The sequence below is a fragment of the Budorcas taxicolor genome, chromosome 11, assembly GCF_023091745.1.
Source record: "Budorcas taxicolor isolate Tak-1 chromosome 11, Takin1.1, whole genome shotgun sequence".
In the NCBI taxonomy this organism is placed as follows: Eukaryota; Metazoa; Chordata; class Mammalia; order Artiodactyla; family Bovidae; genus Budorcas; species Budorcas taxicolor.
In genome coordinates, this window is record NC_068920.1 from 126,732,746 (window position 1) to 126,752,289 (window position 19,544).

Sequence of the window (19,544 nt, forward strand, 5' to 3'; positions counted from 1 at the left end):
GCCCCTGGTTCCCTAGTTTCCTTTTATGGGTTATTACATGTCAGCACACTGCCTCCCCGTACCTCCTAGGCCTGCCCTACTGCCCGAGTCCAGACAATATCCCTCCATTCTCAGAAATGGCAGCTTTGACAACTTTATGGCTCTGAGAGTCCAGAGACAGTCCAACAGAACTGTAGGCTTGGCCGTGTCATCTCTTGAGTCAAATCTTCCAAGATCCTGCCCAATCAGATTACTGATAGGAGCATTCCTGAAAGTTAGCCAGATCAATAAAATGTTACCAAAATCTTAACTTGGATGGAACACTCTTTGGACACACTCATGGAAGCAAGTGATCCAAATGTTGGTCATTTGTTATTCAGAGAGAAAAAATGGTCAGGCCACTTGAGTCTTTTGCTTGAATAAAGAATTCAGTAACAGGAATTCAGCTAATTTGGTCTTAACACTGCATTGTAACCTCTGCTATTCTCTTGTTCAAGTTACTGCTTAGGATAGATCACAAAAAGCAAGCAGGCCATATGTAAGGGTATGCACTTCCACAGGCAGTGCCAACAAGTTAATTTCTCTTAGCCATTTCGCCCCAAAAGAAAGTAAATATATTTCTGAAAGGGCTCATCCCACCAAGGAATGATGAAAAACAAGTAGATATCCGTGGAATTGGCTACCACTGCTTACTGACACCTGAGGTGGGTTTCCTGCAGGCATTCAGACGTCAGCCAAACATCCAAAGCCTTATCTGCTGGAAGATGGAGGACAGTCAGTGAGGGTGAAAAACAGAAGAGCTGAGACTAAAACCCTGGTTTTCAGACTTCAGATTTGGTGCTTTTTCCAATACTCTGTATTGTCTTCCAAGGAATTTAAGATAAAAAGGCAAAATGAGGTATACAATAACAATACAAGAGAATGTTATAGAGAATAAAGCAGTAGGAATCCTTTGACTAGGGTTGATATTATGTTCCGCTAACAATGCCCTTTTGAGTAAATGCACATGACAAAAGTGTAAAGTCTCAGTTACACTATGTGTATCGTGACAGCACACATCCTGATGGCTTCCCATAATGCATCTCTCTCTCTCAACATTCTACTGAGTAGAAGGATCAAAACATTTAGAAGCCATCTGCAAACAGTGAGTGTTTTAACAGATAATTCTCCAAAGAAGACATATAGATGGCCAACAAACAGATGAAATGATGCTCAACATCACTCATTATCAGATCAGATCAGATCAGATCAGTCGCTCAGTTGTGTCCAACTCTTTGCGACCCCATGAATCGCAGCATGCCAGGCCTCCCTGCCCATCACCAACTCCCGGAGTTCACTCAGACTCACGTCCATCGAGTCAGTGATGCCATCCAGCCATCTCATCCTCTGTCGTCCCCTTCTCCTGCTGCCCCCAATCCCTCCCAACATCAGAGTCTTTTCCAATGAGTCAACTCTTCGCATGAGGTGGCCAAAGTACTGGAGTTTCAGCTTTAGCATCATTCCTTCCAGAGAAATCCCAGGGTTGATCTCCTTCAGAATGGACTGGTTGGATCTCCTTGCAGTCCAAGGGACTCTCAAGAGTTTTCTCCAACACCACACTTCAAAAGCATCAGTTCTTTGGCGCTCAGCCTTCTTCACAGTCCAACTCTCACATCCATACACGACCACCGGAAAAACCATAGCCTTGACTAGGACCTTTGTTGGCAAAGTAATGTCTCTGCTTTTTAGTATGTTATCTAGGTTTGTCAAAACTTTCCTCGCAAGGAGTAAGCATCTTTTAATTTCATGGCTGCAATCACCATCTGCAGTGATTTGGAGCCCCAAAAAATAAAGTCTGACACTGTTTTCACCGTTTCCCCATCTATTTCCCATGAAGTGATGGGACCAGATGCCACGATCTTCGTTTTCTGAATGTTCAGCTTTAAGCCAATTTTTTCACTCTCCTCTTTCACTTTGATCAAGAGGCTTTTTAGTTCCTCTTCACTTTCTGCCATAAGGGTGATGTCATCTGCATGTCTGAAGTTATTGATATTTCTCCCGGCAAGCTTGATTCCAGCTTGTGCTTCTTCCATCTTTCTCATGATGTAGTCTGCATATAAGTTAAATAAGCAGGGTGACACTCATTATCAGAGAAATGCAAATCAAAACCACAGTGAGGTACGGTCTCACGCCAGTCAGAATGGCTGCTCTCAAAAAGTCTACAAACAATAAATGCTGGAGAGGGTGCAGAGAAAAGGGAACCCTCTTACACTGTTGCTGGGAATGCAAACGAGTATAGCCACCATGAAGAACAGTCTGGGGATTCCTTAAAAAACTGGAAATAGAACTGTCATGCAAACCAGCAATCTCACTGCTGGGTATACACACTGAGGAAACCAGAATTGAAAGAGACATATGCACCCCAATGTTCAGCACAGCACTGTTTTCAATAGCCAGGACATGGAATCAACCTAGATGTCCATCGGCAGATCAATGGATAAGAAAGCTGTGGTACATATACACAGTGGAACACTACTCAGCTATTAAAAAGAACACATTTGAGTCAGTTCTAATGTGGTGGATGAAACTGGAGCCTATTATACAGAGTGAAGTAAATCAGAAAGAAAAACACCAATACAGTATATTAATGCATATATATAGAATTTAGAAAGATGGTAAGGACGACCCTATATGTGAGACAGCAAAAGAGACACATTTATAAATAACAGAATTTTGGACTCTTGGAAGAAGGTGAGGGTGGGATGATTTGAGAATAGCATTGAAACGTGTACATTCAGTTCAGCTCAGTTCAGTCGCTCAGTCGTGTCCGACTCTTTGCGACCCCATGAATCGCAGCACGCCAGGCCTCCCTGTCCATCACTAACTCCCGGAGTTCACTCAGACTCGCGTCCATCGAGTCCGTGATGCCATCCAGCCATCTCATCCTCTGTCGTCCCCCTCTCCTCCTGCCCCCAATCCCTCCCAGCATCAGAGTCTTTTCCAGTGAGTCAACTCTTCGCATGAGGTGGCCAAAGTACTGGAGCTTCAGCTTTAGCATCATTCCTTCCAAAGAGATCCCAGGGCTGATCTCCTTTACCATGCATGAAATAGATGACCAGTCCAAGTCTGATGCATGAAATAGTGCACTCAAAGCTGGTGCACTGGGACAGCCCAGAGGGATGGAATGAGGGGGGTGGTGAGAGGGGGGTTCAGGGCAGGGGGACACATGTACACCTGTGGCTAATTCACGTCAACGTATAGCAAAAACCACCACAATACTGTAATTAGCCTCCAACTATAAATAGTTATAATAATTAGCCTCCAATTAAAAAATAAATTATTTTTTTTACTTTAAAAAGGAAAGAAAACACATACAAACAAACAAAGACATTTAGAAGCCAAAGGAAGGAAAATGCCACATCTTCAGAGAGGTTGTCTTCCTCTCCCCCACACTCATAAGACGAACAGTGGTAGGACAGAGGTTCCGCATAAAAAGAGAAAGGCCAAGTTTCTAGAAGTCCATTTCCACCCATCCCCTGAAGGAGCAGCATTTTGGAGCATAAGCTGGGTGGTCTGAAGTGGATGGGGTCTAGTTTCTTTGACTCAGAAGCCACAAGGAGGCCCAGAGGAGAAGTCATAGGCTAAAGTTATTGGCTCCAGGCTGCGGCTCCAGGGACAGCTGGCCTTCCAGTTTGTTTTTCTAGAGGTTTGAGATACTTGAAGGAATATCTTTCATGAATGGGTGACTTTGGCCCAGAAATCTGGAGGAAAATGAGCCATCAGTTATCTGGTATAGGCTTTGGGTTAAGGATAAAGGGACTCCCCAGCTGGGGTGATGCCTAGGTGGAAGGAGGATGTAGGGCCAAATGGAAGCACACAGGTCCCAGGCCTGTCAGAAGTTTGCTGGGACCCATGATTGCTCTCACTTTCTGGCAAACACCTAATGGATGAAGATCCTAGGGAGTCAGTGAAGTGTGACATCCAGATGTCTTCACTCTGGCTGGGTCTGAGGGCAGGGCGATGGAGGCAAAGCTTTCCACCTCAAAAAATCGAAAAGCCAAACAGGAGGTCTTTTAATTCCCTGCATCCTCCTGGCTCATTTTAAGTAGCCAGTGAGTCCTTGTTTCCACCCCCCTTGCTTTCTGTCCTTCTGATTCCTGAGCAAAGAAATCCTTAGCCCCCCTGCCCCCTCCTTAACCAGATGCCCCTGCACATGCTTTCATGGTACTGTCTGGGGTATAGAGGAGAGGGCAAGACGTGAGCTTAGTTACTGATGGCCTGTGGTCTCAATGGAAACCAACAACCTCTAGCCCCAGCCCCACAGTCCAGTCTCAGTTTCCAGATCTGTGCAATGGGTAAACTACACTATCTGCACCTCCCCCAAAATGGTTTTACTTCCTAAACTTGTCTTTCCTTACTAATGTCCCCCTCCTAAGTTTTCTTCCAAGTGAACTAAACTAAGAGATGAGAAAATAAATTACAAAAGAAAAGATAAACATGTATTTTCTATGGGAGGAGGATCTTTGAGGCAGAGATTCTTAAACTTTTTAAATAGAACTCCTTTGAAATTTTTGGTGAAGGGCATGACACTTCTCCCTGGGAGGAAAAAACCATATATGCATTCACAAATTAAGTTTTACTTGCAATTTCAGGAAGACTTAGAACCACTTCATCGTGGGCCTAGGTGAGAATCTTTGCTTTCAGAAAAACTCTGCTGTAAAAATTAACTTTGTAAAAGATGATATTTGTGTGCTAAGTTGCTTCAGTCGAATCTGACTCTTTGCAACGCTATGGATCATTGCCTTCCAGTCTCCTCTGTCCATGGGATTCTCCAGTCAACATAACAGAGTGGGTTGCCCTGCCCTCCTCCAGGGGATCTTCCCAACCCAGGGATCGAACCTGCATCTCTATGTCTTCTTCATTGGCAGGCAGATTCTTTACCACTAGTGCCATCTGGGAAGCTCCTGTAAAGGATGATGTCCACTGCCTACCAAGGCAGAACACAGTAGATCCAGGTTGCCAATTTGCCTGGAATGAACTCAGAAAGAAGAGGGTGCAATCAAGCACTTGCAGGTCAGGAAGACACAGACAGGAGAATAGCAGCTCAGAGCCGAGACAAGATGCAGCAAAATAATGTCTGCTAGAAGGTTGTAGCTGTTCAGGGAAGGCAGGCTCAGAAGTGCCCACTGTGGAAAAAATATGTGGGTCTGGGATCCAGGGAGGACAAAAGAAGGGGCAGAGATAACATTCAGGGCAACGGACCCATGGAGGGAAGAGACACAGCTGCAGAACAGTTCTGGGACAGGGAGTGTCCTAAAGTTGAGATCCTGAGTCCTAGGATTTATGGAGGCATCCAGAAGGTAAAGGGGCTAAAGGAGAAAATCCAAGGGGAGGGAGAGAAGAGGGTGGGGTGAAATTTGAAAACAGTCATAGAGAACATATAAATATAATCATAATTGAATCTAGGAATGTGAAACAACTGCATGGATGAAGCAGTCCAAAGGCACATGACTATCAAACTCTGGAGGAAAAAAAACTAATTAAAAGCAACCAAACAGGACTTCCCTGGTGATCCAGTGGTTAAGAATCCACCTGCCAATGCCAGCGACACAGGTTTGATCCCTGGTCTGGGAAGATTCCACATGCCTTGGGGCAACTAAGCCCATGCATCACAACTACTGAAGCCCGTGTGTGCAGAGCCCGCAAACCCCAACAAGAGACGCCACCACAATGGGAAGCCTGCATACCACAACTAGAGAGTAGACCCTGCTCAAAGGAACCAGGGGCCGCCGGCACACGACAACAAAGACCTAGTGCAACCAAAAGTAGTAACAAATAAGCTTTCTTTTGAAAAAAACTATTTATATTTAAAAAAATGAAAGAAGAGTATCAGAAAGAGAATTGGTTTGCAGGCCAAAATGATGTTATTGATTTCTATTTTTCATGTGCTTAGGGATTAGGGAAGAAATACAAGTACACAGAATGTGGGCAAAGCTTTGTTGGTTTTCAGTCACTAAGTTTTGTCCAACTCTTTGTGACTCCATGGACTGCAGTATGCCAGGCTTCCCTGTCCTTCACTACCTCCCAGAGTTTGCTCAAACTCGTGTCCACTGAGTTAGTGATGCCATCCAACCATCTCATCCTCTGTCACTCCCTTTTCCTCCTACTCTCAATCTTTCCCAGCATCAGGGTCTTTTCCAATGAGTCGACTGGTCACATCAGGTGGCCAAAGTATGGGAGCTTCAGATTCAGCATCAATACTTCCAATGAATATTCAAGGTTGATTTCCTTAAGGATTGACTGGTTTGATCCTCTTGCAGTCCAAGGGACTCTCAAGAGTCTTTTCCAGCATCACATTTTGAAAGCATCAATTCTTTGGCACTTGGGCTTCTTTATGATCCAGCTCTCACATCCATACCTGACTACTGGGAAAAACATAGCTTTGACTACATGGACTTTTGTTAGCAAAGTGATGTCTCTGTTTTTTAATCCAGTCTAGGTTTGTCACAGCTTTCCTTCCAAGGAGTAAGCATCTTTTAATTTCATGGCTGTAGTCACCTTCCACAGAGATTTTGGAGCCCAGGAAAATAAAATCTGTTACTGCTTCTATTTTTTTCCCCTTTTATTTCCTATGAAGTGATGGGACCAGATGTCATGATCTTAATTTTTTGAATGTTGAGTTTTAAGCCAGGTATTCACTCTCCTCTTTCACCTTCAAGAGGCTCTTTAGTTCTTCTTCACTTCCTGCCATTAAAGTGGTATCATCTGCATATCTGAGGTTGTTTATATTTCTGCTGACAATCTTGATTCCAGCCTGTGATTCATACAGCACAGCATTTCGCATGATGTACTCTGCACAAAAGTTAAATAAACAGGGTGACAATATACAGCCTTGTCTTACTCCTTTCCCAATTTTGAACCAGTCCTTTGTTCCATGTAAGGTTCTAACTGTTGCTTCTTGACCTGCATACAGGTTTCTCAGGAGACAGATAAGGTGGGCTGATATTCTCATCTCTTGAAGAATTTTTCACAGATTGTTGTGATCCACAAGATCAAAGCCTTTACCATAGTCAACAAAGCAAGAAGTGGATGCTTTTCTAGAATTCTTTTTCTTCTTCTACGATCAAATGAATGTTGGCAATTTGATCTCTGGTCCCCTGCCTTTTCTAAATCCAACTTGTACATCTGAAAGTTCTCAGTTCATGTACTGTGGAAGCCTAGCTTGAAGGATTTTAAACACAACCTTACTAGCATGTGAAATGAACATCAATTGTACAGTAGTTCGAACAGTTTTTTGGCATTGCCTTTCTTTGGGATTGAAATGAAAACTGACCTTTTCCAGTCCTGTAGTCACTACTGAGTTTTCCAAATTTACTGACATATTGAGTGCAACACCTTAGCAACATGCATCTTTTAGGATTTTAAATAGCTCAGCTGGAATTTGATCACCCACACTAGCTTTGTTTGTAGTAATGCTTCCTAAGACCCACTTGACTTCAGACTCCATGATGTCAGCTCTGTGCAAGTGACCACACCATTGTGGTTATCTGGGTCATTAAGACCTTTTTTTGTATAGTTTTCTGTGTATTCTTGCCACCTCTTCTTAATCTCTTTTGCTTGTTAGGTCCTTACCATTTCTGTCCTTTATCATGCCCGTGCTTGCATGAGATGTCCCCTTGATATCTCCAATTTTCTTAGATCTCTAGTATTTCCCATTCTATTGTTTTCCTCTACTTCTTTTCACAATTCATTGAAGAAAGTTTTCTTATCTCTCCTCGCTATTCTCTGGAACTCTGCATTCAGTTGGGTATGTTTTTCCCTTTCTTCCTTGCTTTTTGCTCCTGTTCTTTCCTCAGCTATGTGTAAAGCCTCCTCAGACCATCACTTTGCCTTCTTGAATTCTTTTTCTTTGGGTTGGTTTTGGTTACTGCCTCCTGTATAATGTTATGAAACCCTGTCCTCAGTTTTTTGGGCACTCTGTCTACCAGATATAATTCCTTGAATCTATTCATCACCTCTGCTGTATCATAAGGGATTTGATTTAGGTCATATCTGAATGACTTAGTCATTTTCCTTAGCTTTACTAATTAAAAAAAATGATTCCCCAGTTGTGATGCCTGCTGAGTTCTACAAAGCTGGAAAGATTAATTAAATATCAGCAGCATGACAGGGATGAATACAGAAGCCTGCATTCCAGGCAGGAACTAGAAACTGTAAAATAAGGATGAGGAAGTTTCTGGTTTGCAACAAGTGGTAAGTCCATTACAGAAGAAATCAAAGAGTGATTAGCAAATACCAAGTAGAACAAGGGATCCAGTCAAAGGAGCTTGGCTCATGCCAGAGGCTCCAGGATGCAAGATAAAAGGTAAACAGCTTTGCAGATGCCTGGCTTTCTTTTCCTTTTTCTTCACCCCCTATCCTCAAATCCAGGGGCAGAAATATTAATGATGTCTTGGCTAACCTTATAATTGCCCTATAATTGGCATCTATAAAAAGGTTCACTTTTTTCTTGTTGAATCCCCTATGCTCTTCAAAATTTAATTGCCTTCCTCATTCACATTATTATCAAATAGTTGATTTCATAATTTGCCTTTAGATTTAACAATCATTTACTATGTACTTACTACGTGTTGACCACTGCCAAGTATTCTAGGAGATACAGAAATGAACAATATACCGAGAGTGGCACCCACTCACTCGTCTCTTAATGTGTATATTTTTGTGCACCTTCTCTGTGTCAGGTACCGCTCTCAGCACTTTATATCAGAGCTGCAGCAGAAAGTAAAGGAGCCTCTGATCTTATAAAGTTTATGGTCTAGTGACATGAATGTGTCATTTAATGACCAGATCAAACAACTATACAAGTAAGCATAGCACAGAGAAGAGTATAATAGCAAACTAAGGCCCAAGCATGGAATTACGAGATTGTGAAGAAGTGATCACATGTGGCTAGAAGAGATGGAAAGGTGGGGAGTGGGGCACTGTTTAAATTGGCCTTAAAGAATGGCCAAGAGGAAGAGGCCAGGTAAGGAGTCTCCTGGTATGGACCAAGGATTGGAGTCCAGAAAGCATGGGCTCCATATGGGGAACAGTGGAGAGCCACCTTTGGTTGGCATCTTGGCATAGGCTGAAAGAAGTGGAAGACAGGACTGCAAAGATTAGGGGGAGCCAAACCATGGAAATCTTCAGGTGACTTTGGAAAAGTGAAGTAGTAACACTACAAAAGTTTGTGGAATGGATTGGAAGATAGAAGAGAGAATGTTGGGTGAAAAAGAAGTGCTTCCTAAACTTTCTTTTGGCCAATGCACATTCCTTAATGAGACTTCATTGTTTGGATATATTGATTTTTCCTTTGTGCACATGGCTTTTGGTTTTTGCAGAAATAAATACAGATTTCATTATATAGCTATACAGTTATTTGTTAACAAACTTACATATCAGTATTTTTAATGGCTGAATAATACTCATATAGACATGTGATATCTATATGTATATATGTGTATATATGTATATATATAATATATGTGTGTGTATGTATATATATATGTGTATGTGTATATATGTGTGTATGTGTGTATATATATATATATATATATATATATATAGCTGTTATTGTTTTGTTGTTAAATCATATCTAACTCTTTGCAACCCCATGGAATGTAGCCTGCCAGGCTCCTCTGTCCAAGGGATTTGCCAGGCAAGAATACTACATTGGGTTGTCATTTCCTTCTCCAGGAGATCTCCCTGACCAAGGAGTTAAACCTGTGTCTCCTTTACCTTTTTTTTTTTTTTTACAGAAATCCTTTACTGCTAAGTCACCAGTGAAGCCATGTGTATACATGGCTTTTAATCACATTTTTAAATTCATTCATTGAATGACAAACCTAGACAATGTATTAAAAAGCAGAGATATCATTTTGCCAACAAAGGTCCATAGAGTCAAAGCTATTTTAAAATAAATATTAAAAAAAAAACACCTAAGATCATGGCAACCAGACCCATTACTTCATGGCAAATAGAAGGGGAAAAGGTGGAAGGAGTGACAGATTTCCTCTTCTTGGGCTCTAAAATCACTCTAAAATGGTGACTGCAGGCATGAAATCAGATGACTGCTTCTTAGCTGGAAAACTATGACAAACCTAGACAGTGTTGAAAAGCAGAGACATTACTCTGCCAACAAAGGTCTGTATAGTCAAGGCTGTGGTCTTCCCACTGGTCATGTGTGGTTGTGAGAGCTGGGCTGTAAAGGAGGCAGAGCACCGAAGAACTGATGCCTTCGAACTGTGGTGCTGGAGAGGACCCCTGAGAGCCCCTGGACAGCAAAGAGATCAAACCAGTCAATCTTAAGGGAAATCAACCTTGAATACTCTTTGGAAGGACTGATGCTGAAGCTGAAGCTCCACTATTTTGGTCACCTAATGCAAATAGCCAACTCATTGGAAAAGTCCCTAATGCTGTGAAAGATTGAGGGCAGAAGGAGAAGAGGGCATCAGAGGATGAGATGACTGGATGGCATCACCAATGCAATGGACATGAACTTGGGTAAACTTTGGGAGATGATGGGGACCATGAAACCTTGGTGTGCTGCAGTCTATGGGGTCGCAAATAGTTGAACATGACTGCGTGACAGAACAACAACAATCCTAAAATGTATGAGATGATATCTCATTGTGGTTTTCATTTGCATTTCCCTGTGATTTGTGATGTTGAGCACCTTTTCATATACCTATTGGCCATGTAAATGTCTTTCTTCCTCAGAAAAATATCTCTTCAGTTTCTTTGTCCATTTTTTTTTAACTGGATCATTTCTCTTCTGCTATTGAGTTGTATAACTTCTTCAGATATATTGAATAATAACTCCTATTTAGATATATACTTTGCAAATATTTTCTCCCATTCTATAGGTTGTCTTTTTAATTTATTGATAGTTTCCTTTGCAGTACAGAAGATCTTTAGTTTGTCTATTTTAGCTTTTCTTTGCCTGTGTTTTTGGTGTGGTGTCCAAGAAATCATTGCCAAAACCAATATCAAGGATCTTTCCTCCTATGTTCTCTTCTAGAAGTTTTATGCTTTCAGGTCTTAACATTTGAGTCTTTGGTCCCAAAGAGCCAAAGAAATTCTGAGGAAGAAGAACAAAGCTGGAGACATAAAACTTTCTGATTTCAAACTATATTACACAGCTAGAGTAATCAAAATAGTATGGTACTAATTGATGCTGGGAGGGATTGGGGTCAGGAGGAGAAGGGGATGATGGAGGATGAGTTGGTTAGATGGCATCACCGACTCAATGGACATGGGTTTGGGTGGACTCCGGGAGTTGGTGATGGACAGGGAGGCCTGGCGTGCTGCAATTCATGGGGTTGCAAAGAGTCGAACACGACTGAGCAACTGAACTGAACTGAACTGAACATAAAAACAGGAGCATAGATCAGTGGAACAGAACAGCAACCATGATTACATAAACTTGCCTTTTTCCCCCCAATGGTATTCAGATTATGATTAATTTCCCAGAATCTTTTACCATGGTAGTAGTTGAAATTTTTGACAAAGGCACCAAGAACATACAATGGATAAAGGATAATCTAGTTAATAAATCTGTTGGGAAAAATGCATAACCACATGCCCCAAAATGAAAGTCATTCTTTTATTGCATTTTACTTATTCAGCCAATAACTATTGAGCATGTGCTCTGTGCCTGGTGTTTTTAAAGTACTGACAGCAATTGAGATTATATTATCTGAGCCCTGGGCGACCTGATAGTCCCCAAGGCCCACTTAGTTCATGCTCCCATTGAAAATTCACCGGAAGTACTATAAGAACTGAGCTGACTGTCTTCCACTTTGATCATTCCAGTGCCCAACCTCATCCATATACTTCACCTTTATCTCTGAAGAAATACTTTCATTTGATTATGACCTTTTGGAATTTGGTCCAGGTAGTTGGGTCACAACCAGTTAAGGGCTTGATAAAAAGTAAGAAAATGTTTGAAAAAGCCTGAGTTAGTGTTGACTAGTCACAAAACATTGTTCTATGTCTCAGGAGATCCAGGCCTGCTCAAATGGTCATTCATGGAAAAAGTCACCCTGAAACAAAGGCTGGGAGGAGAAAGACAAACCATAGAGTGGAAGCGAAATATCAGAATATCAGGAAGTCACCCAGAGGTAGATCTTTGAAGAGGTTATATGAGGTCAGCTTGGTGGGTGAGCAGAAGACATTACAGGACCAACCATGTGATTTGGGGTTTGGATGAAGAGCTGGACCAGTCTGCTCTCCAATCTAATCTTGTGGTTATAATTCATCTCTTTTGGTTTCATAAGGTTTTTCTCAACCACCTCCACTAATAGTAAAGAATGTCTCTGGAACTGGGAAATAGAAATGGTAAACACTGATTTTGTATCAGGACCATTTGGTGAGATCTACTATTTGCAGTCCTTCCTTAACTGTTAATGTCATAGGTACGCCAGCCCACAAAGCCTTGTTCTTTGCCATGTTTGCCTTAGTAACCAGTGGAGATATTTGAGTAAAAGGAAAATATTAGAAGTAGTTAAAGAAAAGTGATAGCAGTGATTACATAAATTTGTCTTTTTCTCCCCTAATGGTATTCAGATTATGATTAATTTCCCAGAATCTTTTACCATGGTAGTAGTTGAAAGGTCCAAGACTATATAAACCAGACTTAGAAAGTAAATAGGACGTGAAAGTTCTTTCATGCGTGCAGTTGCCTAAGTTCTGAGAAAGAGGCAATATGAAATACCTTGTAAGTATTTTTTCTGGTTTTGAATATAGGTAACTATGTTTTCAGAGCCAGAATAGCCAGGGAGTAGTTCCTTTTTCCCATCGACTCTTCAAATTAACCCTAAATAGAACTTCCAAATATTAACTTGGCACATAACCTCCCTGTTGATAAGCCTCTCTTTTTTTTAGAACATCAGAAAATGGGTCTGTCCCAAAAGAATTAATAGCTAGTTTCTTAAAAGGTCAACTATCTTTGGGCGTTGTGTAGATATTCATATTTTAGGGTCTTTTCTTCCTAGATTCATCTTATTTATAAATTTCTGGCAAAGAAAGTTTCAGGTGTATTTAACACATGGCACTAATTCTAAGAATCGTTTAATAGAATATTACTGCTGTCTGCATCACATGTTTTTCCTTGGTTAACCTCATTGCACTGTGGTTATTATTCAGAGAGTAACTGTTGTCTTTTTCTTTGAAGATGTATCTCACATTCATGGTGTCATCACATGCGGAATACTGCATAGAATATTGTGGGGAAGGGGAGGAGGGGTTTCCTGTCGATTTCGGCTTATGCTGTAAGTGCTCTTGAGCTGAGTGAGCCTTGAGCTGTGAGGTGTAGGGAAGGATTCTCTGCTATATTTATCTTAGCCAGTTCCCATCCTTCTAATTCTCTTTCACTTACTTTCTGGTGTCTGAAATGCCTCCAGTAGGTTAGGCAGATCACACCAAGAGCAAACGATTCAGTGCAAATATCTCAAGACCTACTCACCCTTGAGTCAAATCTATTTCAAAATAAGGTGTAAACAAGTGATGCATAATCTTTATGCTCAGGCAAGATGGAAGAAACTGGAGGAGAGGAAATTGGAAGGTATCAGATTCCAGACGGGACAGAGAGGGGGTCCCCACTGGTTGGGAAGAAAGAAAGAGGTAGAGAAAGGAAGACGGAGGACCTGAATTACCACTTATTTTACGACTTGACTTAGATGGCCCTGCACTATGGGCAGATCGAGTGCTTGGTCAGGTTGCCTAATCTTTAGCCCAGTGGTTGACAGTAGATGTAGCGCAAAACAAAAGGTATCTTTGAATGAACGATAAAGCTTTCCTTCTTGAGTAGCCAGTATATCCCATATCGAACACATGGAATGACAGTCTCCTGATTCATTTGGGGCCTCTAGGGCAGAGACCTAGGAACGTTACAGATCTTTTAAGAAGGCTCTAACCCTGGGGTTACTCTGAACCCCAGGCCCTGGGCTCATCTGAGGCTAAGGGAGCCAGCCCTGTACACTGACATTTGTTTCCATTTCAGATTGTGCCTTCAGTCCTTATGGTCCTCTTCCTAGTTCCATCTCTGGCCCTGATGGTAAGTGAGGGTATTGAGGGTTCAACCTGCCTGGTCCTCCTGAAGCAGAAGTACTTCAAAGGTGATAATCTGGGGTGCCGTGTAGTGCTTACTCAGTCATGTCCGACTCTTTGCAACCCCATGGACTGTAGCCCACCAGGCTCCGCTGTCCCTAGGGATTCTCCAGGCAAGAATACTGGAGAGGGTTGCCATGCCCTCCTCTAAGGGATCTTCCCAACCCAGGGATTGAACCCAGGTGTCCTGCATTGCAGGTGGATTCCTTACCATCTGAGCCACCAGGGAGTCTGGGGTGGCCGCCGTCAAATTTCTTGTGAGGACCCCTTTATACTTGCGAGAGATGGGCAATGCAGGAACTCTGGACTTAGGGCTGTTCTCTTTGCTGCTTTCTCTTCTCCAGAACTTCAGTGACAACCATCCTCTGGATGGATCTGTTGGGACCCAGAGCATCCATGTCAATGCCTTTCGAGGTATGGTCAGCATCCGAGACAACAATGTTTTGAGTGAATGGGATGGAGTCTTGGACTACAAGAATGTAAGATGTAGAACATGTTCATTACAATGCCAAAGAAAGCCTTGCCTGCTCCAAAATTTAGCCTCCTGCTTTTCCAGAGAGAAGAGAACCCTGTCTATACAGGCCTCTCTAAGTTTAGGATCTTGAGGGAATACATCTCTCTTGCATTTGCAGTGACTTCTTTTTGAGTCAGCGACCATAGGAAGAGCTTCTGAGATCTCTAGGGATCCAGCACCCCTTTGTGTTCCTCTCCTGTGTTGACTTCACAGGGCTCCTAAAGGCCTCTGAAATAAGAGAGCTATCTTAAGAACCTTGATGTCCTCCAACTTGTATGTGCCATAGAGGTTTTCTGGACTTGTTCTCAGATTTTAATCAGTTTATTTCCAAAGCAGGAAAATAATTTATTTTCACTTTTAGAAATCTTGTTTCCATTTGCCCATGTGGTCAGGGATGGCAAGGTGTGACCTGGAAGAAAGAGACAGGATTGGGAAGGGAGGCTCCACGATAGAAAAGTTATATGACCAGAAACACGACGCAACCAGAGACAGGATGCAGAGATAGGAGGCAACCAGAGACAGGATGCTGCTTTTGCATGCTTCGGTTTCCTCATCTGCAAAAGGGACTCAATGGCTGCCTTTCCTACTGCAAAGAACTCAGAGGATTAAGTGAAGGAAAAGACCACTCCCCTCACTCCCTGGATGACCCTCTGCCATCCAGCCCCTGCTGTTTGGAAGCCCCGCTCCTACTCTCCCCACTCAGGACAGAATCCACAAACACAGGCTTTCTCTCGGCTCTGCCTGGACCTCCCCAGACTCTGACCTCCCCATTCTTCACCTGACCCACTCCTGATTTCCTGGAGGACACAGCTCCCAAGTCTTCTTACAGGACATGCAGGCCAGGGATTTCTAACTCTGTTTTAAGCCATAAAGACTTTTGTTCCAACAAAGATGTCGCAAAATTCCACCTGATGGAACAGAAGTCAGAACTCTGGCAGGTGTGGGAGATGGGCTCGGTGTCAGACTCAGCTGGAGAACTGTTGCTTTACCCCAAAGCTCAGAGAAGCCAAAGGTCAGGTCTAAGGCTACATCAGGGCAGTCAGTGACAGACCGAGGGCCGGGATCTGACTCTAGAGGTCTAAGCCCAGGCTCCTCCTTGTAAACCCAGAAAGGACGCTAACTCACACCCTGGCTTCACAAGCAGGCGGTATCTGTCTCATCCGTTCATGACATCCCCCTGGAGAGAGTCTACTTTTCCTGCTTTACAGATGGGAAAGCTGGGGGTCATGGAGGCTGCTGAGGACCATGAACAGCTGTCACTGCGGCCGACCCCCTGTCCCTCCAGTCCCCGCAGTCTATTAGTGGTATGCAGAGTGCCCCAGGGGATACCCCCCATGATGCCTGCAGCAGGGCCCCATGTGCAAGGCCAGTCCTGTGGCTGACACTTTGCTCGGGTGCCCAGGGCCTGCTCTGCCAGGATGCTCCACACCACAGTCTAAAGGACAGCTTTGTGCAGCTCTGATGACAAGTAGGAGGCCCCCCGGTTGTGACTGAATGAATGACAGGGTTCTGCTGTGTTGCTTTAAGGCCCTCTTGGTGGCTAAGTTGTTTAGCAAGATGGCCTGTGTCCTGGCCAAGATGGATGAAGCTGTCTTCCCAACTTTGGATGACATTGTTAAGGCCCTGGACCACCAGGTAAGTGAGATCAGCTCACTGGAGTCCCCTCCTAGTTTGGTGTTTTCCGACTCTATGTTCTGCCCTCCTAAGATGATGCTGTACATGCTGGGGAATTCAGTTCATGCTTGATCTTAACACCCATGGAATTCCATCATCGTGCAAAGGACTCCAAGTCAAATCCATGGACTATTTAAGTCACATCACAGTAATGAAAATGAACCACTGCATTCCATGCAATGACATAATTTTGATGTATTCCAAAAGGGTGTGAACTACACGTTAGTGAATATAAATATTAAAGTGAAATACTAGAGTATTTTCAATCTCATGCCTCCTCTCCTCCCCTGCAGAGCCTTTAAGCTCATACACACATATTATCTTGGACTCAGAGGGAGAGGGAGAGGGTGGGATGATATGGGAGAATGGCATTCTATCATGTATACTATCATGTAAGAATTGAATCGCTAGTCTATGTCTGACGCAGGATACAGCATGCTTGGGGCTGGTGCATGGGGATGACCCACAGAGATGTTATGGGGAGGGAGGTGGGAGGGGGGTTCATGTTTGGGAACACATGTAAGATTTAAAGATTTTAAAATTAAAAAAAAAAAAAAAGAAAAGAAAATGAGTTGAAAATGAGTTTAGGACTCCTGAAACTCTCTTCCTGTCTCTTAAATGACAAGGGTTGTCAGATAAATTAAAAATCAGCAGGAAGCCCTTGGGAAGTCATTGAAATCTGGCGTCATTTTGCTTAAATAACCAACCCAGCACATTTGGGCAGTGTCCCTAATGTCCATGGCAGAGGACTGCTGATTCCTGAGGAAGAAAATGCCTTTGGATCACATAAAAATAAAATAATTTATCACTTTTTAAAAAGAGAGGTAGAAAGTATTCCCCTCATCTGATTTATAACAAGTAAAAAGCATAATATAAATGAAGACCATAACTTTAAATTTATTGTATATCATTATTAGAAATGAGAATAGCACTGGAGTCCGGAAGAGCTGAGAATTCAAGGGTGAAAGGAGTACAGATTGAGTCACAGGGACACACAGACTTTTCTGGAGTAATTTTGCCACCTTGTGGTCAGATAGGATATTGCTATTAGAGAGGAAACAGGTTCAGGGCTATTTTCCTGCATCCAGTGCCCCATGCACTGGAACAGGTTTCTCACTCTTCCTCCTTGCTGCACCACCTCTACCTGCTGTCTCACCCTTTTGAAATGTCACATCTTCCAGACTTCAAAGCATTATCCATCTACCCACGGCCTGACCTACACTGTTTTACCCAGCCGGGTCAAGAACTTAGCCCAGTTCGGAGCACTCATCAAGGACATGTGCCGAGCGTTCCCCACTTATTTTGCCCAACAGCAAAAAGAAGGTACATGAATAACTTACCTAGAAACTCAAGACCACAGGTGAGGCAAGAGGTGTGAAATGTTTTTTAGGTCCCTGACAAATTCTACTGACACTTTTCAGGTCTATTCCATTTCTTTGCAGTTGGGTATAAAAATAATGGGGCCTGAGATGCATTTCCCTCTGGTGGTAGAGATGACTCCTGATTACTGAGAACGAGAAGCAGAGTGAACTTAGCTTTACTGAATGGTTGAGGACAGTCATTTCACCACTGAGAACTGACAGCTGGTGGATACTCTCAGCTGACCCAAAGTTTCAGCCTCCCCTCCCTTTCCCCCACCCCAGCAGCACAGTGCCTGGAATCCCCCACTGGAGGATTCAGTCCTCCTCTTTATCAGGCGGCCCAAATGCTGTCAAGCAGGACTCTGACAGTTATAGACCACACTTTGGGAAAGAAATGTCTTAGCGCCTGGCATCCCTGATGGGGATACAGTGGGATCAGTGTCTACCAGCTTGGGAAGTTATCAGATAAGAATAGAATCTCCCTGGTGCTCCAGATAGAGTCAATAACCACTTCCCATTGCACTGTTGTCTGTCAACTACATCTCAGTATAAACTAACCCAGTGAACAAGGCTTCTTCATAATGAGAACTTCCAGCAGGAAAACAAAGAGAACTTGAGAGGCTGAGGGGCTAAAGAGGATGATTAAAGATCAATAAAAGAAATAGAAAAAAAGAATGTGGGACCTGTTATTGCACCTTTGATGAGATCTTCCATTTTGTTCCCAAGTCTCTGGCTAGTAAAGTTGCTTGAGCATCACACTTCATCCAGGTGCAACTCATAATATATCCACTCTACTTTAGAGTCTTAGAGCAATTAAGTGATCTTTTAAATAAAATGCTTCTCTTTCTTTTAAAGGTACTGCACTGGCTATTGACCCAGATTCCTGTTTTGAAATCCAACTCCTGTCCCTCCTGGGACTCTCCATCTGTGGGGAGATACCTGGGCTCTGAACCTCCAGGTCGGCCACATGAGGAGCAGACCTGTCTGGATGGGGCCACTGACCTGACCCCAGAGCTCAGGGACCCAGCCCACCTCTGCCAATGGAAAGCTGCTCATTTCAGGCCTGATTACCCCTATCTTTTGACCCAAGATCCAGCTTTGTGACCTAGAAACTGAATACACTTTCTCCCTATTCTATTGGCTTAGAACAATAAAGTTTCTTGCCTCCCTGATCTGACATATGAACACTGCCTACCTACACTGTCCTCTCTAAAGTTACTGGACTCCCATCCACATGCTGTCCATACCATCACATACAAACAAGGCACAAAGGAGAACATGCCTCTCCTGGAAGGCCTCATTTCTAAGGGCCTCTCTTTGGTGTGTCCCTTGAAGAATTCCTGAAGAATCTGGGACACAGAGAAAGAAAGAACAAAAGACACCAGCCACAGCCTGACTGAAGCTTTAAGGTCTAAGGTCACATCTCCATTGCCTGCAAATTGATGCTGTTCACTGTGGCCCAGCCTGTGTTCACTGTGGCCCAGCCTGTGTTCACTGTGGCCCAGCCTGCACAGTGAAAATCCCTGAGAGAGAGTTAACTGCATGAACAAGGCCTCTCAGACCTCTCTTTGGAACCAGTCTAAACCCCTTCATGGGAATCCCTAGTCAGCCCCACCCATAGCACCTAGAACATCCTTGACCTGCCTAAACCAGAATAAACAAGGAAAGAGTACTGGAAATACAGACATAGACATCCACCGAAGGTCATGCTGGAGTTTGGAGTAAATGGGACAGGACTGGAATGGGAGGGATGGGGAGTGCTGAACCGCACATGCGCGTGGAGTAGACAGACTGGGGTGAATTTCAGCACTGATTTGCTGGAGGCAGAGCTGGAGCTCAGCTCCGCTCTGCATAGTCATGATGTGATGTGACTTACAGTTATGAATGGA

General features: G+C 43.2%; 1 protein-coding gene across 1 annotated transcript; it reads left to right on the top strand.

Moving 5' to 3' along the window:
* Positions 1 to 12,703: 12,703 nt before the first annotated feature.
* On the top strand, positions 12,704 to 18,605 carry LOC128056939 (gastrokine-3-like). The gene is made up of 6 exons (XM_052649765.1): positions 12,704 to 12,715; positions 14,000 to 14,053; positions 14,451 to 14,585; positions 16,148 to 16,255; positions 17,476 to 17,617; positions 18,511 to 18,605. Exons 1-6 carry the CDS (start codon positions 12,704 to 12,706, stop codon positions 18,603 to 18,605), a joined length of 546 nt encoding a protein of 181 aa, XP_052505725.1.
* The last annotated feature ends 939 nt before the right edge of the window (positions 18,606 to 19,544 follow it).